This window comes from Bombyx mori, chromosome 8 (assembly GCF_030269925.1).
Source record: "Bombyx mori chromosome 8, ASM3026992v2".
NCBI lineage: Eukaryota > Metazoa > Arthropoda > Insecta > Lepidoptera > Bombycidae > Bombyx > Bombyx mori.
In genome coordinates this window covers 9575395-9603283 of record NC_085114.1, presented here as the reverse complement: position 1 = coordinate 9603283, position 27889 = coordinate 9575395, and the positions used below count along the sequence as shown (strand labels likewise).

The following is a 27889-nucleotide window of genomic DNA, read 5'->3' as shown; positions in this document are numbered from 1 at the left end:
AGATTTTTATTTCTTTACTGTAGTTGATTAACATTTAAAAAGTCAAACTTCCACAGCGTTTTAAGTCTTTTTTTTATTGGTCAATAAAAAGTCAATGCACATACATGTACCGGAGTAGAAGAAGGGCCAATGACACAATATGGTCAAACTAGAGTTCCTTAAGCTACATGTCATTGTATTTATTTTTGCTTTTTCTAATCTAATCTGCTAATCCGTAATATACTGAAGATAAAGCTTTTTAAATATTTTACATTAATTAAATTATCTCTATATTTTCTGCGATCTGTGTCATGGGGACTACTTTGATAAATTTGAGAACAACCTTACTAAATTTCAGATAATCACGGTATTTTCTTTTTACCACCGCCATGTATCAGAGTTATTATTACCTATAATTATTGCGTTCCTTCTTATAAACAATATACTTATGAAGTTCTAATACATTTCCATAGATTTTTTATAATGGACGCGTCATTCCCAATTTATAGTGTATTTCGAATGCAGTCCTTTTTGCTGACGTATGTTGGTTATGCATCGTAAATTGAAATAAATAGTAGACAAAGTTGGTTTTTGCATAAACAATGATCAACCACTCAGAAAGCTCTATGAATTTTTTTAAACTAATTAATTATACAAAAAAACGGATTCCTTCCTACATAACACCACCGAAATAAATCAGTTGCACTCATAGATTATACAGATTGCACTTTTTATTTTATACACTCTTCACTGTTTTCCATAAGTCAGTCATGTCATAATAATGACAGATATTTATAGATCAAGGAAGGGCATCGACCTAAGGGATCCCGCAGGTTTCGAAAATTGACCCAAATTTGACAGGCAACGCCGTCGCCTTAAAGCGCCTGCCATAATTTCACACTCGGTTTAACGTTGCTATCCTCATTTATGAAACGATAAATATCTATCTACGCAGAAAATTTGGAAGCGTCGCAATTTGGTAGAGCATAAATTGAATATTATGTGATTGAAATAAATATTTAAGAAGCGCCTTGCTCGTTTTTCTTTGAACATTTCTACTCATTGAGTTTCACACAATAAATACTATGTACACGTAATCTATTTATTTACCCAATACGTTTTTTATTTATTACAAATAACCCAATGCTTATACATTACAATTAAATACTTACAAATAAGTTATAACGCCATAACTAAGCCAGTAAAGACAAGCTATTTATTGGATCGACAAATTTTAAGTACCATACGCTTAGGTATTGTAAACTGTAAATTTTACAACGGAAATTATCTAAATAGCTACAATTCTGTTAAAGCTGATAAGGGGTTACTAACGTAGACCACGGCAACTGTAATCGAAGGTAATCTAAGTTCTACGACCCATAGTACATTATGAAGACATGAATATTTTGCAATCAACAACAAAGAAAATAAATATTTTCCATCGTTTATCGTACGTCCTTTTATATAACATTGCAAACACATTTATCGGGTAGATTGATGTAGAAGATACCTACATGCCATAGAAGGTTGTGTAATTAAGGCTTATTTTTTATACTATTTTTAATTCATATTTTTCAATAAAATTTATAGGACATGTACTGGAAATTTTTCACTTTTATACATAAACAGGAACTTTATCAATGTACCTAATTTTGAAGTCATCCTTGCCTAAAAGATAGGACGATTGGTGTACTCGTATCGAGATATCGATCTCATGTCGACGTCGTGTCATAGATGTGTGAGAGTATTCACATTGTCTTACTGGTGGTAGGACCTCTTGAGAGTCCATACCGTACCGTACCGTACCTATGTACGTGGCGTACCCTAGGCCTACCCTGCCTATTTCTGCCGCGAAGCAGTAATGCGTTTCGGTTTGAAGGGTGGGGCAGCCGTTGTAACTACACTTGAGACCTTAGAACTTATATCTCAAGGTGGGTGGCGCATTTACATTGTAGAGTCTATGGGCTCCAGTAACCACTTAACACCAGGTGGGCTGTGAGCTCGTCCACCCAACTAAGCAATAAAAAAAAAGTGATATCTATGAACTTCCTGTAAGCTCTAAACACCAGGTAACCAGTGAGCTTGTTCATCCTCCTCATATATCTATAAATCGCTTTATGTATAAAATACATTACTCCTACATTATATACATCACATATTACTCCTCAGACATGATTCCTATCTACTTAAAGGTTTTCCGCGTCTTAGGAACATTAGTCAATATTAAGAGGCTGTGAAATACTGTGAAACCTTGTGACAAGAACAAAGGAGTTGTTTTTATTTTGTATCTCAATTTAGAGATATAAATATCGATAAAAATACATACATGCGATCATGTATAATGATGATCGATCGCAGATCATAACAACGTATTTGCACGCGCGTCTTCTCTGCGCACACGCAACGACTGATAGCTCACTTTACCCTTGATTATGTCAACATTAGGTTACACAGAATAAAAATGCAATGGAGTATCTTGATGCGATTATTTTTATTTATTTTTATTTTTTATTAATAGTCATTTTGATCGATTGAATTAACATTGTAATATGAATTTATTCATTCGGATGCTGTTCTAAAAGGTTAATGCTTACTCTTAAAATGAGATAGATTTAAATCTGTTTATCTATTTTACTGGTAATAACAGGTGGACCGTGGGTTTATATCTATCAATTAAATAAAATATGTTTATTACCGTGGGCTCAGAATCATTTACTGAAAATAAAAGACGGAAAATAAGATTTTTTTCCATTGCTTGAACCTTATACAAATGTTCAAGCTTATTATGTTTCGTAAAGGTATTCTGTCAGGAAGCGTTGAACAGCAAATTGTTGCCACATATTATTATATATTTTTAAGTTATTTTATCTTATCTCTATTACCTCCTCTGTTCGTGTTTCAAACGCTACCTATAATTTCGGTTAGCGCACGGTTCATATCATTCTTAGAGCGGTAACGACACAAACTACATCCGTTAGCTTTCTCCGATTACGAAAGCGCAATTCTTTAACAATTTGCAGCAGAGATGTAGCCGCTTTGCCTTATATACCGACTCGGGCGGTAAATTTTATCGATGGTTCAATTTTTTATATCTTTATCCTATGTAACTTTTTAGTGATCGTAGATTTTTGTTTTTATTATATTATATAAAAAAAATTCTGTTGTATTTAGATGTAGAAAGTATTATTCAATTATTAGAGGAGTACGCTTGAGATTTGCACAAATTCAGCATAGTAAGCTAATTTTGAAGAATGGGTCACCTCTTGAGAAGTGCCTTCGTGCTCGGCGTAGGAGGAAAAGATGACGAAGGTAAGAATAAACGTTATATTCAAATTGCAAAATTTACATTATAATAGGTTACGTTGTCATAAATTGTATTAATTTTCCCATTATTTGACATCTGAACGATTTTGATTCGAAGCTTAAAGTATTAATTAGCACAAGAGACAGTTAATAAGATGATTTGTGCGTAAAACGTTATGTTTTAAGAATATATTATTACTACTAACATTCAACAAAACCTGTGTTGCTTGAAGCGATCGTGATAAAATCATTATAATTTATTAACATGTGTGCTAAATGATCCGTAGTGCAGTACAAACTATGGATCTAAAAAATAAAAAAACCCGAAATGGAGCCTGGATGTGGTTTGCTTTCAATACATTGATTTGAAGCCAATTTAAAAAATAGGTTGCATGCAACTGAATAAATAGTACCAATTTCTATTATATACCGTAGGTTTTTACTACTTATCGAAACGTAAACGAATCCGAAAATTTATAGGTAAAACGTTTTTTTTTTTTTGTATCGCAAATAAATTTTTGTGACGTTTTCCATTAACGTTGTCAACGAGTCTTCAAGAGCTTATTAGGTACTGGTCTGAGCACATATTATTATGATATTAATATCGATACGAATGACCAGTAAAAAAAAAAAAACGATCCACATTAGTTAAACTCGAGCTAAGGTTTTCTTTTATGTTCGGGTTACCAGAATAACAAATATCAAGTATCAAGTACAAATCCCTGCATACCGAATACCTTAAACAAAGAGATACGCATTATTATAGTTTTAAAAAAATATCGATTTTTTGGATTAGATTTTGGAAAAATAGAACCCCAAACACGTGATAACAGGATTTAGTGTCACTAACCATCAGGCGAAATGAGACGTTTCTAGTAATCTTTTATTCCTTTTCTTAAAGTTCATTGTCAGGTACCACAAGATTCTTAATAACACGTTAAATAATCTATTTTCTAGAAAAAATAGGGATTTAATCATAATGTAATGAATTTATTTAATTGAAAAGTTTTTGGTAATTAAACTATCACATTAATATTCGTGTTCGTTATGTAATACACATTTAAAGGTACGTTGACTAAATGAACTTGCCCCTAAAACCTACGCTAAAACTCCATAAATGTGAAAGTTTGTATGTGTGTAGGTTGTTTGTTACCCAATCACGTAAAAACAGATTTGAACGAAATTTCTCACAAAGATAATTTATAAAATATATTAATTACTCGTGGGTCTTGGAGGGGCATGCATGCGGGCGGAGCGGTAGAGACTTCGCCAGGCAACCACGAAGTTTTTCCAAAAAGCTGTCAGTCGATATCGAACACCAATTAAATATATTTTACATCGTTATACTTTATAAATTATACACCTTAAACTGGGATAGTTTTAATAATTCGTTATAGGATACTTTTTATGGTCGTAAATAAGATGTCGCAACGTCGGGTATATCTACTATATTAAATATGTTTTCCCTGGTTCGTGGTTTTTTCTACGAATGTCTCTACAAATCGGCTGTTAGTTTCCGGATCAGACACTAACTAAACTCTCTGACACAACGCTAACGCAGCACTTTATCCCGGGAAAATGCAACGTGTTCCATTGTTTCTAGATTTAAAAAAAGGTGAAACTGCGTTAAGGGGAAGTTGTTCGTGAGTAGGCGGTACTAATAATGTATTTACATTGAAAAATCTGTATCTGCGTTTTTGATTGTAATACCAACGTTATACTTTAGGCCAAGGACGACACTACGTCTAATTTATTTGTCTGTAATTAAAACTACTTTTATGATTTAATCTCGCGGTTTTAATATAATTTTTGTATTTACAATAGTAGGCAGTCGCTTCCGCTGTGCCCTAGATATTGCTGATGTCCATGAGCGACGGTAACAACTGTGTGCATGTTAGTCTACCTACATCGTGTAATAAAAATTAAACCCGCAAAATTATAATTTGCGTAATTACTGGTGGTAGGATCTCTTGTGAGTCCGCGCGGGTGGGTACCACCACCCTGCCTATTTCTGCCGTGAAGCAGTAATGCGTTTCGGTTTGAAGGGTGGGGCAGCCGTTGTAACTATACTTGAGACCTTAGAACTTATATCTCAAGATGGGTGGCGCATTTACGTTGTGGATGTCTATGGGCTCCAGTAACCACTTAACACCGGGTGGGCTGTGAGCTCGTCCACCCATCTAAGCAATAAAAAAAACGAGCAATAACAAAAAATTCCGACGTTTCGGATACTTTACGATTTTCGTGGTAACGGACTACTCGTACCAAGCTGTTATTAGTGAATATTTCATTATTGTTCTAACTACCGCCAATCTTTATTTTACAAATATTTTTATGGAATTCGTATAAAAATAAAAAGGAACTTCTATTGTGTCTACGACTCGCGAAAATCGTTGAAAAGACTGTCTGTTTCATTTTCTGTCAATAACATGAAGGTAGAACACCTGATAAACCTGCATAAATAAGAAGAAGTGCAGCTAGAACATGAATATTAGGGACAATGCCGCCTGCTTAATGCCATCTACCTGCTTTACGACCGATCTGTTACTAATTAGTCCATATATGTATATCAGTCAATATATGCGTATATAACTGAATGATTAGCTTCAAACAAAGAAGATATTGAAGCCGAAATTCTTGAGAGTATATCTGTTGGCGATACCTAAATGAACTCATCTCTGATGGAATAGGTGCAACGGCTTAAACCATAAGCACACTAGCAATAGTACGCGATAGATTCTCAATAAATTACATAAAAAATGACGAATAAATAAATAAAATACGTTGGTAGCTGTAGAAGGTTGAACCACCGCCCTGTTTGAAAGGTGGAATAATCATTAAACTGCTCAATTGAGAATTACAATTCATATCTCAATTTTATGGATGTCAGCTTTCACACTGTGATATCTAGAGGATTCGGTAACTACTTAACACCGGGTGGGCCGTGAGCACACCCGTCTGCGTAATAAAAAAGTTGTAACGTGTTTAATCTTTTTTTGATTAGACGAAAAATTATGATTCTGACATTCGAGTCGATAGTAGATATATTGTTGAACTTTAGGCTGGTTTAATGCAGTTTTTGCCATTGATGTAATTGATCGAAGTTAATATATCTCATATTATAATATATTGTCTTCAATGAGAGCGACATTGGTAACGTATTGTATATGTGCCTTATGAAATCAATTATGTTTTACTGCAGCGATACATAACCTTGGTGATTCATATTTCTATCGCAGTGGAGATTAATTTTAAACCTCTTGTCAAGTGTATCGTAAATTAATGTCATCTTTCTCGGTTAATGTCAATAATAAGTTAAAATTAATATCCTACTTTGCATTGTGATAGTGGTTTGCAAACACGTATTTACGATACGTAGCTACAATATTTTGTTAAGCATTAAGAACAAAGAGGACGGATGGCGGCTATAAAATAATTAAATAGTATCTTTTAATTATAACTTTACGGTATCAAGCTTTCAAAAGCTAAATTTCATAGAGACTACGAGTATGACATGTGCCTTTTTTTATCAATCAAATTATAATACTCAAGAATCGTGAAAAATCGCACAATTAAGGTTATTTTTCTGAATCGAAACAACCATCGGTTAATCACATGAAAATTGTATTTGGTTAATATTATTTCGCATATCAATTGTGACTTTTGAAAAAGAAATACATTAATAAATTGAGATTTAAAAAATTGAAAATACATGTCACCCTTACTCTGAATTTCAAAGAGGGTCCAGGCGTTCCTTCGGATACTTGTATCTATCTAATATAATGCAGAAAACTGATTGCTTTATTCACGATCACTATGCATTCGCACGTGGTTGATTCGATTAACTTGAAACTTGTCTTGAAACATGAAGGTTTTCGTTTTAATACAGGCGAGCGAGCAACTTCAACAGACGAGTCTATTTCCTATGTTTAGCGATATTAACAGTCTATTTTCATGAGTACATTAAACAAAAAATGAATACTGTTTTTTTGTAGGCGTATCCATTGAAAGTCATTGGAGCGATTCGGCTTTTTTTTAAAGGTGGTCCGATTGAAAATTCAAACCTATTTAGTAACTAATCAAAGCTGCAATATATTTATTTAATATACATATTTTGGTTTGCCGAATTCAAAATACGCCGTGTATCTATACTAAGCATATTTAGAAGTGGCGCATCAAACGATGCTAGGGCGAATATGTTACAAAATGGGCTAAGACATGACTATACCCCGAATATTATCGACGTATATATACGTACTACAATATTATAGGCGACAGCGCATTCTAGTCTGCTTTTTGGGCTACTAAAATTAAATTGTGCACAGCCCTACTGAAGCAAACTGTTATTCTTTAACGTTTTCACAGTTAACGAGGAACTGTTAAACAGTTGCGTGACGCTTATCACGCGCTGCGTTACAAATTGATTATTATATCGAAAAATAAATCCGTCGATACTAGTTTTCGAAAACATAATATAATAATATTTATAACTTGTAGAATTGTCGTCGTGTACTTAATGGTTTCCGTGTTTATTTTTTACAAAACATCAAAGTATCAGGTAGGTATTGAATAAATTTTAAAACGGGAAATGACGTAACTGTCTCGTTTTATTAAAATATTATATAATATAATAATTATGTAAATATATTCGGTGAAGCTAGTATAGCCCCTTGGAGTCATTAGCAGTAGGTGTGTAAATGTTCCGTGGGTCCAACATGAGGTAGTACACATTTTTAAGCAAGCATTCACTCAAGCTTTTGTTGATCAACGATTTCACGATGAAGGAATATTGTATCATAAAGTCTTTTAGCCACAAACCTTTAGATTTAAAAATCCTTAAAAATTCGTATGGTTTTTGCAGTTCAGTAAATATACATTATTGAACTAGTTAGTACTTATGTGTTGTGAACGAATTCGCAATTGGAAATGTGAAATTATAATATTTTCTTATTGTAAATTTAATTAACAATATATGAACGAAATTTTACCACATCTAACGTGACGTATTTCATTTCTTTGTTCTTATTCACACAATGTATATTTTTATCTCGCATTTTTTCGTTTTTGTTTGTGTGGCTTATCAATAAGGAATTAACTATTTAGCGCATCACGTCGCAACAACTTGCGAATATTTGGGTGAGATACGAAGTCACGGGGTGTTTGCCGAGGCTCGGAGTATATCCAACTTAGAGCAGTCACTGTCACGATTCAGTCCGAAACGCGGTACGGTCAGATTATTTTTTATCGAGAAAATAATCGATTTTGTTATCGGCTACGATTAATCGCTTCGTATATTATAAACGCGTATAGATGTATTAGGGATGTCGTCGTGAGTACAAAGATTTTGTTTTCCTGTTTTCTGATTAAAGTGCTTGTCGTTTTTATGACACTAAAATGAAACGGTGACGGAGATGTGATGTAAATAATTGTTTTATGATAAATTAATTGTTATTTCCTTGAGACGTGGATAGGTAGATACTTCTTGAATAGTGTATCACATGTTTCATATCGCTGATTTTCTTGGTTTATATGTAAAATACTATCAATTTTCATCATCATCAACCTGTATCTCTCCACTGCTGGATGTAGGCCTCTCCCATAGTCCGCCACAATGAACGATCCTCCGCCTTCCGCATCCAATCTCTCCCAGCATATCGCCGCAAGTCATCGGTCCAACGGGCAGGGGGACGCCCAACGCTGCGTTTACCGGTACGCGGTCTCCAGTCCAGAACACGTCTGCTCCATCGGACATCGGTTCTGCGACACGTATGTCCGGCCCATTGCCACTTCAGCTTGCTAACCTTTAGGACTATGTCGGTTACTTTGGTTCTTTTACGAATTTCATCATTTCTGACTCGATCCATCAAAGAAACTCCGAGCATACACCTTTCTATAGCACGCTGAGCGACTTTGAGCTTACGGACCAAACCTACGGTTAATGTCCATCAATTTTCAATAATCAATCAAGTCAAGTAATCAATTTTCATGAATATGTTCTATTCTGTGGTTGTATTAGCATATTACGCAAATAATTTTAAATTAATGATATTTCTTTTTTTGTAATATTTATTTTGTAATATAAAGACATGAGAACTAGAATCAGAGATAAATACATATTTGAAATCAAATGAGCCGTACCGAAGTAGACTAAAACATTATATTCTGTATTGGCAAGAGACTGTAACCAACAGAGTAAGTAGGTTTCTGGGACTTGTTGCCCTTTGAATAACTCGCATTCATTAACTCCAAATGGAGGAGTACCTATTAACTTCTAAGCTTGTGTAACTAACCAAGCTATAGTAGTTATATTTGAACAGCTGTTTCTTCTGTTGCTCATGTTATTCAATTTTATTACCTCAAGGCTTCAAGGTTAGTGTGATTAATGATTTCCTTCAAATATAAACTCCTACAATAAATGCATTATAGTCATTAATGAAATTTTCGTTTCTTCATTATTAAAGTATATTTTGGAGCTGAATTTTTTTTTTTTTTTTTTATTGCCCTTGTAGGCAGGCGAGCATACGGCCCACCTGATGGTGAGTGGTTACCGTCGCCCATGGACTTCAGCAATGCCAGGGGCAGAGCCAAGCCGCTGCCTACCGTTAAAAATAGAGTTTAATAGAGTTCGGTGTCTCCTAATCATTTTTCCGAGAGATTTTTCTTTTCTCTTCCTCTTCTGCCTTCATTTGAAAGAGAGAGACGCGTAATGCTAATGCGTCATACTAGACTCTTAGACCTCTGATCATATCATCTAATTCATAATGAATCTGACTTCGCTGAGTTTTAAATCGTGTAGATAGCAGACTATTTTAACTTTAGTTCTCTAAGAATTTCAACTCTACTCACAGTATAAGCAAAAGCAAAGACAAAAAATATTTAAGTCGATTGCTTATCTGAGATTCGGTGTTCGATTAATGATATTAACTCTTAAACTGTAACGAAAACCATTTTATTTTTTTTGTTTATTGCTTAGATGGATGGACGATCTCACAGCCCACCTGGTGTTAAGTGGTTACTGGAGCCCATAGACATCTACAACGTAAATGCGTCACCCACCTCGAGATATAAGTTCCAAGTGACTCCAAATTGGGATGAGGCTTTGAGCACGCCTTTTCCTCCAAGTGTTGCCATATCTTGTAATCTAACGGATTCAAATCTGGACTGGAGGAGGGCCAGTCTTCGTGCCGGATGAAGTCGATTTCACGGGCCGCCAGCCAGTCTTGTGTGCTCTTCGCTCTATGAGCTGGTGCCGAATCTTGTTGTTGAATACCCAGTGCCTGTTATTGAACATGGTATGAGAAACAGGTTCCACGAGGTTCGTCAGGACTGTATTTTGATACACAACTGCATTCGTTTTTACACCTTTCTCACAAAAATGTACCTCTGTTAAGCCCCAATAAGAAACTCCCAACCATACCATGAGCGAGGATGGAAAATGATCTTCTACGGTAAAAATTTCTTCATCCGAAAAAAGAATTTCCCGATATTTTTTTCCCGCGTACCGCTTCAACAAAGCGCGTCATCTCTTCAGTCTCAGGTCCATTAGACGAGCATTCAAACGATGTCCTGTTTTTCTTCGATATGCCCGAAGCCCTAAGTCTTCATTTAACACCCTTTTCACCGTAGTTCTGCTTAACCCCATCTGAAGGGCCAACAGTTTCTGCTTACGTTTGGGATTTCTTTGAATTCGCGCCTTCACAGCTTTTATCACTGCTGGAGTCCTAACAGACCGAGGGCGACCACTTCTTGACCTGGCATCTACACTAGAGTCTTCATTGTATCGTTTGATGGTACGATAAACGAATCTTTTGGTTATATTCAAATTTTTCACTATGTTAAAAATTTGAATTGGCGCGTAACCGCAACGATGCAACGCAATAACTGCAACACGGTCTTCTTTAAGCGTCCACTACATATTTAAAAATGAGTAAAATTTCTAAAAGTATACATTTTTATTTTCATGAACAGTTCGAAATTCGAATTCAATAAACTTTTTTGTGGCCAGCATTCTAAAAGAAAAGTTTTTACTGTGTGACAATACTTATGACCTGACTAGGTATATTAAACTTCATACTTTCAAATATATATTTCGACGTATTTAAGATAAAAATATAAAAATCGAATTTGTGTAAATTTCATTTGTGGCTTTGACTTCAGTTGCATAATTTAATTCATCAACCAGGAAGTTTACGTAATTACTTATCGAAACTACAAATTATAAGTTTACTTTTGCATATGTAATTTACATGTGTCACTACATTACATTACTTTTATCGGGAGTATGGTTGAACAATGCGTTTTATACATTTCCGTATGCCTACGTCGTAGCCATCACGTAGGCATTTCCTTAATAAATAGAAATGGCTTAACTGTTTTTTTTAAACCGAATATGTTCATTCTTAGAGTTTTTTTTTCCTATCTAAACTTAGAGCCTTGAGAGGCTATATCAGCGAAACCTAAGTAGTAGATGAGCTCACGGGGCTCAAGCCTGATGACGTTGCTAACACGAACCCTAGCAAGAGCCGTGCTTCGCATAATCTACCACCGGATCGGAAACGCGACCCACCGAGAAGATCCGGTGAGAAGCTCAGTGGGCTGTGTCTGAGGGTTAATTTACTCGTTGAGCCGTTCGTCACAAGTGTCGGAATCGATGAGAACGATGACCGGTGCTTGAGGTACCTAAAAGCATCGTTAGTGGGTCGGGAGGATCCGATTTTTTTATTTTTTATTGCTTAGGTGGGTGGACGAGCTCACAGCCCACCCGGTGTTAAGTGGTTACTGGAGCCCATAGACATATACAACGTAAATGCGCCACCCACCTTGAGATGTTAGTTCTAAGATCTCAGTATAGTTACAACGGCTGCCCTACCCTTCAAACCGAAACGCATTACTGCTTCACGGCAGAAAAAGGTAGGGCGGTGGTATCCACCCGCGCGGACTCACAAGAGGTCCTACCACCAGTAATTACGCAAATTATAATTTTGCGGGTTTCATTTTTATTACACGATGTTATTCCTTCACCGTGGAAGTCAATCGTGAACATTTGTTAAGTACGTATTTCATTAGAAAAATTGGTACCCGCCTGAGATTCGAACATCGGTGCATCGCTCAACGCGAATGCATCAGACGTCTTATTCGTTAGGCCACGACGACTTCAAAATGACGTGTTTAGAGCATAGTTCCATGTTCACTTTTTAAGACATTATATTAAATTATCTTCTAGTGTTCTTGGTAGCATTATCCTGACAATTCTGCAGCGAAGCAGTCAAGCGTCGCAGTTTGAAGGGTGAGACTGCCGTTACACCATTCAATTGAAATTACTGGTAGTACGACGTCTTGTGAGTACGCGCGGGTAGGTACCATCGTCCTGCCTATTTCTACCGCAGCAGTAATGCGTTTCAGATTGAAGGGGGGCGGGGCTGCAGTTGTACTGTAAAAAAACTGAGATCTTAGAAATCATGTCTAAAGGTAGGGGCGGCATTTACGTTGTAGATGTCTATGGGCGCCGGTAACCACTTAACACCAGGTGGGCCTCAGCTCGTCTACCCAAATAAGCCATAAAAAAAGCTCGACATCGTATCTCAAAGTGGGTGATGATATTCACGTTGTGACGTCAATTGGGTCCGGTAGCAAATGTACACGTGTTGGACCGTAGACACCAAGCTTATTGATTTAAACCATTTTAAATACGAACGTCATAGTCTATAGATAGTTTTTTTATTTTTTATTTTTAGCAATGTAATACATTAACACGCAACCACATTAAGTCTACATGTTCATTTTATTAGCGCAGGCACTTCTACAAATACTGACAATATATAACATGTAAATGCTAAGTGGAGCGTAACGTTACCATATATAAACCGTAATAAATGTAATGAAATGTCAAAAGTATCCGGTTCAATAAATAGAAGAAGCCATTGTGAAATTGAAAATGTTAAATACGTAGAAACTCTACAGTCTGAGTCGAAACATCAACAGCGTTTGACGTAAACAGATGCATTCCTTTCCTTTATTAAACTAAGAATAAAAACTTCAAGTTGACAATTTGTGACGCTGCAACAATAAGCACAAAAATATGTCGTTTGGGATTTTTTTTGTGTTATTGTGTCACCTGTCTTGATTTTCCAAAAATACACACCCTGTACATGACCCATAAATCATAACAGCCTTTGGGATTTACAAACATTTCCTTATTGTCAAATTTCTTGTGTGTACAAAAAATCTTTAAAGTAGGTTACGAAGACGAAAATAACCTTCGTTGTAGATCTACAGACCATTTTCAATCTCGACTTTAGCCCCGGTGTATTTACTTATGCGTCTGATTTTGTTTGTCGTCGGTTGTTCACTCCAGCAGAGTAAACATTTCAGTACTGATACTGGCGAACGAGATGAGCCATGGACACCTCAAAGACATTGTTTATCTCGAGTAACAAACAACCGGGTAACGCGACGTGAATAATGACCCCAAAACGATACTATTCAGCGTCAATTTGCTCGCTTTATCTCATTAGTGTCTGGTTCAAAAAGACTTAATTACAAATCAGTATCGCTATAACCACTTCAGTGGCGTGGTGTCTGTTTGAACTCTGATGTGAAGTGTTGTTGTGAACAATCATTTTCTTGAGAGGAAACTTGAGTGTTTCGTGATAACATTGCGTATGATGGAGTTCCAATATTATGGGAATTACGATCATCCATCGATGCGCAGGATGCAGGATCAGCCCTGGTGGGACGAGGAAGATACGCTTTACGATAGACGAATAAACGGTAAGATGGTAACACTAACACAGTTAAAAAAATATATATTGTCAATCAAAAATACTCATTCAAGGTCATTAAACAAAATTTACACAAATGCGTTCTTAAAGTCAACAAATCTATGACACATTACAGATTGGATCCGCTATCTTCGTTACTATACGTTACGTATACGGGAGATTGTTTACATCTCTTTTGATTTTATAATTAGCACACGATTTCGTTAGTGCGAAAAACTTCAAAGCGACAGTGCAATATTGCATCGTCACAGCTCTATACCTATAGGCTTAAAGGCTTTATTACAGATACTTAAATATATGTCCGTCTAGACGGTGGCACAGGAAAGGCTATCGATTCTACTGTAGACGCCAGGATAATATTAGAAAAGGCTCGTCGGGAAGTTTTGCAAAGTTGTGCTGCCCTTTGGGGACCGACTTAGAGCTTTTTAGTGTATAATTTAAATATGGAATGTCTGTGTTGTGAAATAGTACAACTTGTAGAAAAATGTTTATTTGTTTTTCTTTTCTTAATTTGCTGTAGGTCCGTAGATAATTGGGCTGATACTTGGGCCCATAAAAATGAATGAAATGAATAAGCCAGTCATCTTGAGACATGAGGTTGAAGCATTCGAAAAATGTGACTGTCCCGGGACATTCTGCCGTATAGCCGTTGATTACGAAGTTAACCTGTTTGATTTTTATTTGATTATGGAGTCGTTAGTAAGCATCTGTTAGATAAGTGCAATATATTTGTTCGAATCTGAGTCAAAAAAGTCCCGGCATGATTGCATACTACATAACATATTTATTTGATCTGCGTAGACCAATCATCTAAGATTATCTTAACCGGGGAATCAGGCCACAAAAAATTCTTAAAATTTTAAAACCATTCAAGATTTTTAAGAAACCGCTTTTTAGCTTAAAGTCTAATTTTCAAAGATAATTTAATGCTAGGAGACGCATAACCTGGATGTTTTTATGAGTGTGATAAAATAAAAGACAGATATCGTTTATTAAGTGCTATTAGACCTTTGGTATAACATTAAATTCGAAGTTCTAAAATACTTATCATTTTAAACTGCTCAATTTAAAAATCGTATTAGTTAATCATGTACAAAATTCATTGAATTTAAAAAAGATTTAAATATGTTTCAAAATTATAATTTCGGATGGTTGTTTTCAACAATTTAGAATCCGTACCTAAAAGATTTTTATTAAGGTATATCATTTTTTTAAATGGAAAGCGAAAGCAATGAAATTATTCCAATTTGATCTGCAGTAACCGATTCTATACCTACATTTGAATTGATTCCCTTGGAACTATAATATAGAACACTAGCAATGTAGGTCACAACGTTACGAAATATTAGGGTTCCCATGGTAAAGCTTCAATAGAAGATATTTATACTCGTAATACTTGTGCAAGCTTGACAAATTAATTAAAAACACTGATGGCTCTTATTTTGAACTAGCAACTAATTAGTTTTTTACTATTGGTGTCCGAATTTCTAAGGTTGGTTGATAGGTCTTTTTTTTATGATTGAAAGATTACTGTTGGCCCGGAGGCCTTTCCAGTTTCACCAGGTCAGGTGGGCGAGCAATGGCTCAGCCAGAACTGATAGGTCTTCTAAGGTTGACAGAAGTAGGTAGGATGATCATTGAGAAAATGAACAAGTGTCAACCCTTTTCATAGGATCTTTTTAAGGTTTTGTTCTTTCTCCAACTATTTTTATCCCACTCTGTCCGTTATAACGGTAATCTCGGTACTAATCTCTTTCATTCTTCATAAAAAATATCCTCACATCATTCGGTCTTATAGATTCTTGGTACATGTCTTATTTTGTTTTTTAAATTCAGTCTAAATATTAAAATGGCTGCCTTAATGCATTCCAGTTACACCACAAACCCGTTTCAATATAATTATTTTAAAAAACCGAAAAAATCATGTTTCCGTCATCATTCCGAAAAAGCCATGTTTCTATTTCCACAGTAGGTAATTTTTGTTCCGAGATTCGAGTTGAAGTAGTTTGAATTAAAATTTTCACACTTCATGTTACATAACTAATTAAAACTAATTATTAATTAATTACGTAAGTTTCAAATTATGCGCATGCATTTTTGAATAAATTTAGCTTAAAGAGTGTTTCACATAATACGTTGTTGCTACGCCTAGAGTCAATGAAAAGAAAAACACATACATACCTATCTATATTCATTTTCATTAATCAATAAAATAAAGTCGCATGTTTTTTTTTGAGATAAAACATTTTAAAGATGAGGTTGTCTCCTTCACATCGTTTGAGTGCAATTAATTTGCTCGGAAGCCGGTAATAATAAGCAATAGAAAAAGTTTTATTTACTCTAAAGCTCTGAAGAGAAAACCACGCCACTTCTAGCGGGAACCCTCACAGTCAAACAACATGAAATGTCACATGGGACAGCCATTTTAATTGAAAACGTCTGTTCAAACAAAGGGAATTCAATTTCAATCTGCCCAGTTCATATACCAGAGGCAAATCTCTACAAAAGAGAATGTTACCTGGATTCTTTTAAAGCACGTTTCCACCAGTTATTGGAAATTGATTAAAACATGAAGTGAGAGTATTAATGCTTTTTTGTATAATTGGAATCCTTAAAGATGAAAATGAATATTGTTTAAGGGACATAAATTGGATTTTTCAAATATACTTCAATGTACAAAAACTAAATGGAAAACTAGTTAGAATGCTAATGTAATTTTATAATTGAAATTTCGATTGTTTAGATAATTACATTTTACATGAGGAATTCAACGAGTTTTTAGTTCAAAGATTGTGTCAAGGCTTCCTGAGAACGCAGTAATAGCTTAGATAAAAATAACAACATGTCTGTTTACATTAGATCGATACCGCGGCTTTTCATTCTATCTTTATGCTTTAATACTACATACGAATAGAAAACTTCACTTTCTTTGACCAGAATTCTTTTAACTATGTGTTTTTTCTTAACCTAGACCAAGAAACGCTCGACGCTACTACACAAAAAATGTAAAATCGTTTGATAATAGACAATAGAAAATAGTTGATGGAAGAAAAAACCGTATTTCACTATTTCGTTCATTCGTATAAAAATTATTATAATCAACATATTAGGGGTTAAGGTATGAAAATTGCCGATTTGTGCGGAAAAATTCAAATTCCTTTTTTTCTCTCCCATTTAACATATTTATTTAATCAAAATATCTACCATTATTATGTATACATTGCTGCTATTTAATAGGACGGTCATGTATGCCTTTGCGATAGAACTCTGGTGATCTAGATTTTACAAACTATATGAAAGCATTTTGAACTGCCTCCTGGGAAGAAAACTTTTTCTCCTGGGAAGAAAACACGTACAAAATTGTCCAAATCACGAAAAAAATGGTAGTCCGTTGGAGCAAGATCTGGCGAATACGGAGGGTGACGAAAGGTTCCTAATTGTAGTTCCTGTAGAGTTAAAACGGTTTCTCGTGCTGTATGAGGTCTCGCGTTATCATGGAGCAATAATGGTGAAGATCGATTCATGAGTCGGGGCTGTTTCACTGCCGTTATTGCTTGACCAGATCGGAGAAAGATATGCTGAGACCACCAAACTGTTAGCATTACCTTTTTATTGGTAAGCTTTGCTTTAGGACACTGTTGCGGCGTTGGACCTGGGGCCAGCTATAGCATTTTTCGCTTACGGTTATCGTAAAGAATCCACTTTTCGTCACATGTCACAATTCGATCCAATATTCCTTCATTTCTGTATTGATTCAACGCGTTTCTTTCTGCAGATCAGTCAAATCATGAGGCACCCGTTTTTCATATTTTATATTTCATTGATTTGACGCAAATGAGTCAATATTGTTAGTAACGTTAAGCCATGTCGCTAATTCCTGGGTAGTTTGGCTCGGATCGGCTTCCACCGTCTCTTTCAATTCATTGTTATTCACATGTGGGGCGGTCTTCCACGTGGTTCGTTCTTCAAATCATATTTTTTATCACGAAAGCGTTTAAACCAAAATCGCACGGCGCGTTCATTAGCAGTCCCCTCTCCAAGCGCAACATTGATATTGCGAGCTGGTTCTGCAGCGTTAGTTCCGCGTTGAAACTCGTATTCAAAAACCTTTCTTGTCTAAGCTGAATAAAAAAAACAACTGAAAGTTGATAATCGAATGCTGCAGTTTTTAAAAGAAGAACCTCATAGGTGGTACTATTTGAAAAAAGTTTCACTCAAAAATCTCAAACCATGAAGGTTCTATATCAATTCGAAATACCTATTACAATAAAACAGCAATTTCATACTTTAACCCCTATTATTATTGGTAGCAAGCCCGCGTCTAGTATCAACCTCGAACTCTTCCCCTTCTCTTCCTGCGGGTGTCGTAAGACTATACAAAGGGATAATCCAGAAAATAGGCAGCAGCGTTCTCCAAGCTCATAACAGCACACTGCGATCACCAGCCCGCAGGCCAAGCGTGGCAATTCTAGCAGCCAACATGACTGACATTTCACAAATGACATTTCAAAGATAATTTTTTTATGCAGACCTACTTACTACACAGTCCCTTGGATTTTTATGAAGCTCACAGTTTCATCATCATCATCAGCCCACAATCGTCCAGGTTGGAAATAGGTCGCTCGCAATAATCCATTCCACTGATCCTCGGGTCTACACACCCATTTATTGCTTCATTTTCCTTAAAATAAATACTAACAATTTCATTCATTACGTGTTAATAATAAATATGGCTACAGGTCCATTCCGCTTGCCCGTACGAAATTAATGTGTATCATACGAAAACGGGAAATGTATTTTTGTTCCGTGCCATGTCTTATTTACACTAGACTAAGGTATTTATAGAAAATAATACCTAAGCCTTGAACACACTGTGCGATTAGAAGGTCGCGAGCAAAGTTTATTTCATGAAAATAATATAAATACAGGTACAATTCAAGTTTTATAAAGGATATTTAAAGATTCGTATAAAAACATTTTAAATTTTTTTGTTATTGAGATTATGATGTAACTAACACAATGAAATCTTAATATTTCACTTGTTCCCATTACATGTAAATGTTTTTGCGTCTTCAAGAAAAACACAATAGAATTGTGTTGAAACAATATTTTAGAATTATATTCCTTCGGTTTACACAAGTCGTATACATAATTAAAACCACTTCTACGGTTGAATCTCACAGAATATAGTTTTTCAATTTCTGTTGTTTCTACAGTTTTCGTAACCTTTCTACGGTTTAATCTCACAAAATACAGTTATTCAATCTCTGTTGTTTCTACAGTTTTCGTAACCTTTCTATGGTTTAATCTCACAAAATACAGTTATTCAATATCTGTTGTTTCTACAGTTTTCGTAACCTTTCTACGGTTTAATCTCACAAAATACAGTTTTTCAATTTCTGTTGTTTCTACAGTTTTCGTAACCTTTCTACGGCTTAATCTCACAAAATACAGTTTTTCAATCTCTGTTGTTTCTACAGTTTTCGTAACCTTTCTACAGTTTAATCTCACAAAATACAGTTTTTCAATCTCTGTTGTTTCTACAGTTTTCGTAACCTTTCTACGGTTTGATCTCACAAAATACAGTTTTTCAATTTCTGTTGTTTCTACAGTTTTCGTAACCTTTCTATGGTTTAATCTCACAAAATACAGTTATTCAATATCTGTTGTTTCTACAGTTTTCGTAACCTTTCTACGGTTTAATCTCACAAAATACAGTTTTTCAATTTCTGTTGTTTCTACAGTTTTCGTAACCTTTCTACGGCTTAATCTCACAAAATACAGTTTTTCAATCTCTGTTGTTTCTACAGTTTTCGTAACCTTTCTACAGTTTAATCTCACAAAATACAGTTTTTCAATCTCTGTTGTTTCTACAGTTTTCGTAACCTTTCTACGGTTTGATCTCACAAAATACAGTTTTTCAATTTCTGTTGTTTCTACAGTTTTCGTAACCTGTAGTAGATTTATTTTGTTTGTATGTTTGTAACGAACATGTATCATACAACCATATATATTTTTAAAGACAAATATGTACAAATATATTTTAAGGCAAAACTGAAATCAAATAGTAGAACACGCATATAAGTGATGTGAAATAACTACAAAGGCCTATTTGGAAGAACCTGAGAGGCCACATTCAGCTAATTTTTCTCACACTCTTGCAAAAAGATCCGCTAAGGAGCGTCTAATAACCCAAAATTAGATATTGAAGTTTATATTTCCTTGTACGCAGAAAGAACATGGAAAAACTAATTTTTGTTTTCATCTTCACGATAAGAGGATTCTGTGTTAGATAAGAGTCAACTATCTTCCCTATTTGTTTTTTTTTCATGGCAATACTGGTACGTATGAAATGTATGTTATATACAATTAATTCACTTGTTTTCTTAAGCTAGTAGTTAGATTCCGTCAAATCCTATAAAGTAACAATTAAACCTGCGTCGTTTCTACGAAATTTGTAAATTAAGTATGTAAGTATTAAGTAATAAAAAATAAAAAACTAAACATATACTGGTTATTTTAAATTCTATAATCTCAATTAATTTTCATAATTTTCACCTAACCGGAAATACTTCTATATTTAAATATTAGGGCGTTATATATTATTTATTTATGTTAAATAAAATGTGAAGTGTTTTATATCGATGTGTGGTGATGCATTGTACATACTATATTAGACAATGAATTAAAAGAAGAAGAAAGACTTGAATGATTAAAATTTAGGTTCGATTTGAATCTTCGTCGAGGTTTGAATAATTTTCCACAAAAGTGGCGTTACAAATTTGATCTTGATTGAAATAAAAAAAGGGCGAATAGATCCGCGCTTACACATATAATATTATGTTTTATAAAAACTTTCTAAGGATACACAATACTTTTATAAGTTAAGTACCACATCTAATTGCTTTTCTTTTTTGCATAATATGAATATACTACTGTATAGTGCTACATAGTTTTTAACATTTTATTGAAATAGTTTTAACGCTTTAAAACCGTGACACACAGACGAATGAGACGAAGATACAAGGGTTCCGTTTTTTAAAATTATTTATTGCGAAACCATAGAAATGGTTAATGATTATAAACACTCAACGTTCATTAATAAAATTCATCGAAATTTTGATCATAAAATGGATGTAATTGCAGGTGCATTTATTTACCACAATTATGCTAACAGTAGAATATTCGATCATTATTCTGCTCATAAATATGATTACGTGTTGTGTCTTGGCTTGATATTTTATTATACATGTGCGTATCTAAGTAATATAAACATTCATTCATCATTGGAAATTGACGATGATTACTCATTAGCTGCATACATAATTAAATTACAGATCAATTAACCATTTGTTATTTCATCATGACTACAAACATTTTGTCACAAAAGTTGTGGTTGTTATGACTGCGACGCGATTACAATATTCACTAATATTCAACAGAATGTTCTGCAAACATTATATTTTTTGTTTTCCCATCATACGGCTCATTCCTTCTGGGAATCAATTGTAAAAATACACGTTCGGGCTTATTGGATAGGAGAGCGGTTATAGGATATAAGTAATTGAATCTACAGCCTCATGTCTCAAGATAAGGGTCGACATTCACTTTACGGACTCCAGTAGCTAGGTAACGTATGAGCATGTAGCAGTATGGGCTATAAGCTTCCTAAAACATCAATGCTAAATCCACATCCGAAGAACCAGAACAATAGAAATGTCTTATCAATTGCATAACAATTTACATGCACTAGAGCATTTAACTGGTAATTTAAGGGATTCACCTTTTACTGTCTTGCCTGTAAATATTAATATTGTTAAAGTGTATATACATAATTATATGAAGTTATAGAACAGGCTAATTATTGTGAATGCTATGAATAAACATAAAATATTCAGTGTTTTAAAAAGAGACTCTTACTAAAGAATTTCAGTTCTAAGAACGTTACGCATGGTATAGCGTATAAGCCAGCATGAATAGGGAACATTGCATTTTATATAATCTTTACCATCACCCTTAAGAGGCGTATATGTTATGTAGCCTAGAAATTTTGCTAACTAATTACCAGCAGATGTGACGTGAGCTTGTTCACCCAGTTACGTCATTATAAAAAAGATATAGACACAATTCATCGACTAATTTAAAACATTAAGCAATTCGATAAAATTTTAGCGAACAATGGATCGGAAGGGTTAAAGCGAAACAAGGATGATTCAGCCCTTCATCATGATTGTTATGTCCAAATTTAAAGAAGCACAAAGATCATTTCATCCCGGAAATTTATGAAATATTAAAAGTAATATACAAAAACTAGAATACATTGAGATGTTGACAAAATTAAGGCAAAATTAAAACATCATGTAAACTATTAAACTGTGACGTGAATTTAGAAAATTATGTTTTCCCAAATATGATCTTAAAGATGTCCGTAGACATTATTACATTGTGTGTGTTTCCACCCAATTGTACGGTATGAGGTTAAAGTCTCAATTGTATTGTATAAATGCTGTCCTAGATCTCAAACGAGAACACTTCATTGTTTTGTGGCAATCACGGTGTGGATGGTAGAGTCATTCCGTACAAGCTCACATAAACCCCCCTCCCCCAAACTATTTGCTTTTATATGTAAAATAATTTTGAATAAAATAATATAAAGTAATATATGCATAATAATAAGTTCGCCTAAAATCAATAAAATATTTTTTGTTATAGGTAAGTGACACACCTAATAATATGGAGGGCTATTTCTATAGGCTCGAACCTGACACACAAGATAGAAATGAAATGATAACGACGCCGCATCTACACGTCTGTCGACTAGGTAAGTACATAGGTACCTCTCTTACAGCAACGATCAATATGTCATATATTTTAGATAAGACGTCACTAGATGAGTGAACGAGTCCAAGGTGTAGGTTATATTAAGTGGCTACCGGAACCCGCCGACTTTACAATGTGATTGCCGCTAGCACACTTTTTTACTGGTGGTAGGACCTCCTGTGAGTCCGCACGGGTAGATACCACCACCCCGCCTATTTCTGCCGTGAAGCAGTAATGCGTTTCGGCTTGAAGGGTGGGGCAGCCGTTGTAACTATACTGAGACCTTAGACAATATATCTCAAGATGGGTGGCGCATTTGCGTTGTAAATGTCTGTGGGCTCCAGTAACCACTTAACACCAGGTGGGTTGTGAGGTCGTCCACCCATCTAAGCAATAAAAAAAAATGTGATGTCTATGAACTTCCTGTAAACTTTAAACACCAGGTAACCGGTGAGCTTGTTCATCCTCTTCATATACAATAGCTTTAAATCGCTTTATGTATAAAATACATTACTTCTACATTATATACATTACATAATACTCCTCAGACATTATTCCTATCTACTTAAAGGTTTTTTTGCGAAGAAACGCATTAATGCTTCACGGCAGAAATAGGCAAGTTAGTGGTACTTACCCATACCTACCGGATCACAAGACGTCCTTCCACCTTATACTTAATAAACACAATCGTAAAACATGTACGTTCAATTTATACTCATTAAAACTAAATTATCGCACACATCAACTATAGCATCGGCTTATTTACAAACCAATTACACGTGACGTCATAATTTACATTTCCAAACAGGCAAGTTGTGCAACCGGTTTCTTCATTAAAATAATATAGCTTGACAAAGACTTCTTGGGTTGGTATTTAAAAATAAATCAGTAAAATTATTTAACTCATTTTAACTTAATTTTATTATTCGAAGAGGAAATCAGAGTTTATTGATTATGGCAATTAAAACTGTATATTATTAAATAATAATACGTTTATTTTTGTTTTTGATGAACTCAACAGTAAAATTAATTTAAACCATTTTTAAAAGTCCATACGACTAATAGATTAGATATCCTACGTATTTGTAGTTATGGGAAATTATTCTCTATGCATCTGGTGATAAATGCCTACCGAAGCCCATAGACATTACGACGGGAATTCCAGCTCCTATCTTGAGAAGTCAATGTGGAAAACATTCATTCAGTGGACACGTATTGGGTTTGTAATTCTCTAGAAAAATTTGTATCATTGATTTGAGCACCGGCATAGACGTATCGCTCGATACGGCGTATAGTATCTTATGCTTAGGCCACGATGTCTCCATCTTTGGGCTTTGATAACCACTTAATACCATTTAGCTTGTGAGCCCGTTAAACCATCTACGTCATAAAAAGAATAATCAAAATTCAAAATGGGCGTTGGCACGTTATTATGTCTCAGGACATCAATTTATCCACCAATTCAAGAATGCATGTCATATTTGCTAATTTTAGTATATTAAAAAAATTATATCATAATGGCAAAATGAAAGCTTAAATCATCGAACTTTAAATTAAAGATTTGATGGTAATTAATTATTAACGCTAATTATTAACGGAATCGAATTATTTTACATATCTCTAATTTTAGACAGAATCTAGAGCGTTGCATTTTACGATGAACATTAGAGATTAAATCGTCAAACAAAGTATGGATAAATAATGGAATTGAAATTTGTCAATAATTTTGATACGGACACGATTGCGAATTCCTTGCGAATGGATATTTAACAAAGAAAATACACTGTTTTTTATTTATCGTTCTGCTTTATAACGTGCATTTATTTGTGTTTATTACTCTTGAATTTGATACATGTATAATTTTGCAAAATATTCTTTGTTATTGTAAATTCAAAGCCACATAGGGTCTTTTCAAAAACAATAAATAAAACAAATGAAACGAAAAATCTTAATTCTTAATTCTTCGTTTGACGATTTAATCTGTAATGTTCATCGTAAAATGCAACGCTCTAGATTCTGTCTAAAATCACAGATATGTAAAATAATTCGATTCCTTTAATAATTAATTAGCGTTAATAATTAATTACCTTCAAATCTTTAATTTAAAGTTCTATAGTATGTAGTTTAGCCACGACGTAAGCGTTCACGCTGACCTTGTCTCCAGGGGATGTGGTCGATGTTTCAATATAGACCAAAATTGCGGTGCAGTTTGTGCAAACAAGTGGCCTTATTGCTCCTCTACTCACAATACCCGTGGTGAGTTGGGCGAGAAAATATTACTTGTACACTGATATGGCATTTGAATAGTTGTTTGTGGTGTACCACGAAAACTGTAAATTGGAAACGTCAGAAATAATATAATGATAGTATGACAATATAAAGTATTAAAGTTTTTATAAAGTCCACGACTCGCGAAAACTGAAGAAAATAAACTAAAACAAAACACGCTTCAATAGAAAATGAACTAACAATTAATATAATTTTAGTTTCTGGTATTAGTTTATAGGATATTAGAGCAAAGATACAAAATTATGCACATATTTTCATCGATCCTTGATGAGTGTGCATATTTTCTTGAAGTGAATGAAAATGGCGTTCAAAGGCCAACATACGTACATATAATATTATATACATATTATAATTACAAAAAAAGTACTTTGAAAAGGTATACGGCATAAGCTCACATACCTTTTTCTTCTGATTAAAAGTCAGTTACACTACTATCATGAAATTACACAGCAATATATGGAAAGCCCCTCATAGTTTCATTACACTCACTTGGTTTCTGTATTTTTGTGATTTTGTACCAATCGATTCCAAAATATCCATTTAATACATTTTCTGACGGCAGTGAACTCGTTTTCTGAGGTTATCTGTAACTCTTCAAGGTGGTCTCCGAGAATCTTATTTTTTACATCTTAGTAATATGCATGTGATAATAATAATATGCTGTATCGTTTATCGGTAAACAAAATGTCATTCACATTGTTTATCAATATTAGTAAGTGCGAATTACTAAACCAATAATACAATTACTAACGGGTAATAACCTTGTTTATCTGCTAATTCTGTCCTATGAAATTGAAGATTTGAAATTCCTCAACAGTTAATTAACGGCCGTCTGGTGTAGTGTGGTAAGTGACATGGTCACTACACAAGGGGGTCGCGGGTTCGAATCCCGCCAAGGGAAGATATTTGTATGGTAAATATAAATGTCTTTTCCAGGGTTATGAATGTATATTAAATATATGAATGTGTATAATAAAAAAAATTTACATTTATTTCCGTTATCTGGTACCTGTAACACAAGTTCTTTACGAACTTATCACGGGACCAGTTAATGTGGCGTGATTGTTAGTAAATATTTATTTATTTATTATTTATTTATTTAATAATTGATTGTTCCACATAGGTTTCTAAATTAAAGTTATAGGTTTTTTGTGTGCGCGTTTTGTTAGACTAAGTAAACAAATTCATCTCCACAGAAGTTTGCTCGCCGAGTTATTGCTGAGTCCGTAAACATGAGATTAGAGTTTGATGAGCGACCGGACTTAGGACGTCTTTGAGAAATATATTTATGATTCGAAGTCAATCTTTGTTGTCGTAGCTTGGCGCCGGTCCGTGTGGATTTTTTGAATTAAGCGAGGACGAAAAAGTTAAATAAATGTTATTTAGCTAAATATCAAACTAAATATTAAACACTAGAGTTTTCGTCCAAAGAGGGGGGGGGGGGGGCAAGATTTCTTTTTAATGCTGTAGATGAGCACACGTTTGCTTTAACAACGTGATTGCCAATATCCACCTTGAAACATGACTTGGAAGTCTCAATTGCGTTGTAATAAGGGTCACATTACCGTTGAACGGGGAAAAAATGATTGCTTCGTGCCAGAAAGCAACAATACATATCTTCTTTTTTTATTGCTTAGATGGATGGACGAGCTCACAGCTCACCTGGTGTTAAGTGGTTATTGGAGCCCAAAGACATCTACAATGTAAATGCACCGCTCGAGTTAAGTTACGGCGAACGAAATAATTATTAAAAATAGAATTTATTTGATTAAAACGATGTTTATTGGTTCTAATGCACTAAAAGACTAATTTACAATTACAATATATCTATTAAGTAAACTTATTGCTAAATCTGCAATGGTGCAGTTTCTGCTATGACGCACGGAGTCATCCGATGTGCATTCAGCAAATACGGACATCAGGCGATTGCCTAACTCTCGCCTTGAGATATAAGTTCTAAGGTTTCAGTATAGTTACAACGGCTGCCCCGCCCTTCAAACCGAAACGCATTACTGCTTCACGGCAGAAATAGGCAGGGCGGTGGTACCTACGCGTGCGGTACCACCAGTAAAAATCTGTGTGCTTAGTGCAAGTTTTTTAACTTCTCGATCGCGTAAAAGTTAACTCAAATTTGTATGGAGTTGGAACAGCGCTCCTAGCGGCAAACGTAGACCGAGAAGTTAAAAAACTCGCACTAAACACACTGTATCATTCAAGGAAGGATCGAGAAAAGACTTAGATCTGAAAATAAAATCAGGATACAAATAGTACAAATATATTTTAAATTACATTTATATTCGTTGACTAGCTTACAACACACCCAGTGTTATTTGCGCTCTGATATTTATGGACCCTAATCCATCAAGAGCAATCAAAAACAAAATGTATATATAATTAAAATAGGGTTTTTCGGGCAGTTTTAAATCTTCATAAATTAACCACTGATTTAAATGTAGTTTCACTACTGAGAAGGGACGGTATGAAGCTTTGAAGATTCTACATATATGTAGATTCAAAACAATAAAACGTAACACAAAAAATCTTGGTCGCACATGTGGACAGACTTTTAAATAAACGATGTTCTAACTATTTAAGATTACGTTACTATGTATAAACAGTTTAAAAATTTTTAGTAATAACTAGCCACCCACCCTCGCTTCGCTTAGGGAACTGTAATTTATTATTGATGAGTCCCGCGACGCGCCGCGGGGCGAAGT

General features: G+C 34.6%; 1 protein-coding gene across 9 annotated transcripts in view; it reads left to right on the top strand.

The window, feature by feature from the left end:
* The first annotated feature begins 2856 nt into the window (after positions 1 to 2856).
* LOC101740157 (uncharacterized) overlaps positions 2857 to 27889 on the top strand; it is a 68901-nt gene continuing 43868 nt past the window's right edge. The window contains exons 1-2 of one of the 9 annotated variants that reach the window (XM_062669744.1): positions 8460 to 8611; positions 13640 to 14052. In XM_062669744.1, coding sequence (XP_062525728.1) covers positions 13944 to 14052 — 109 coding nt within the window. In that variant the 5' untranslated portion in view covers positions 8460 to 8611; positions 13640 to 13943. Of the gene's footprint in view, positions 3289 to 8459; positions 8701 to 13580; positions 14053 to 27889 lie in introns of those variants that run through there. The other 8 variants (XM_062669745.1, XM_062669743.1, XM_012695507.4 and 5 more) reach the window with 8 other exon arrangements.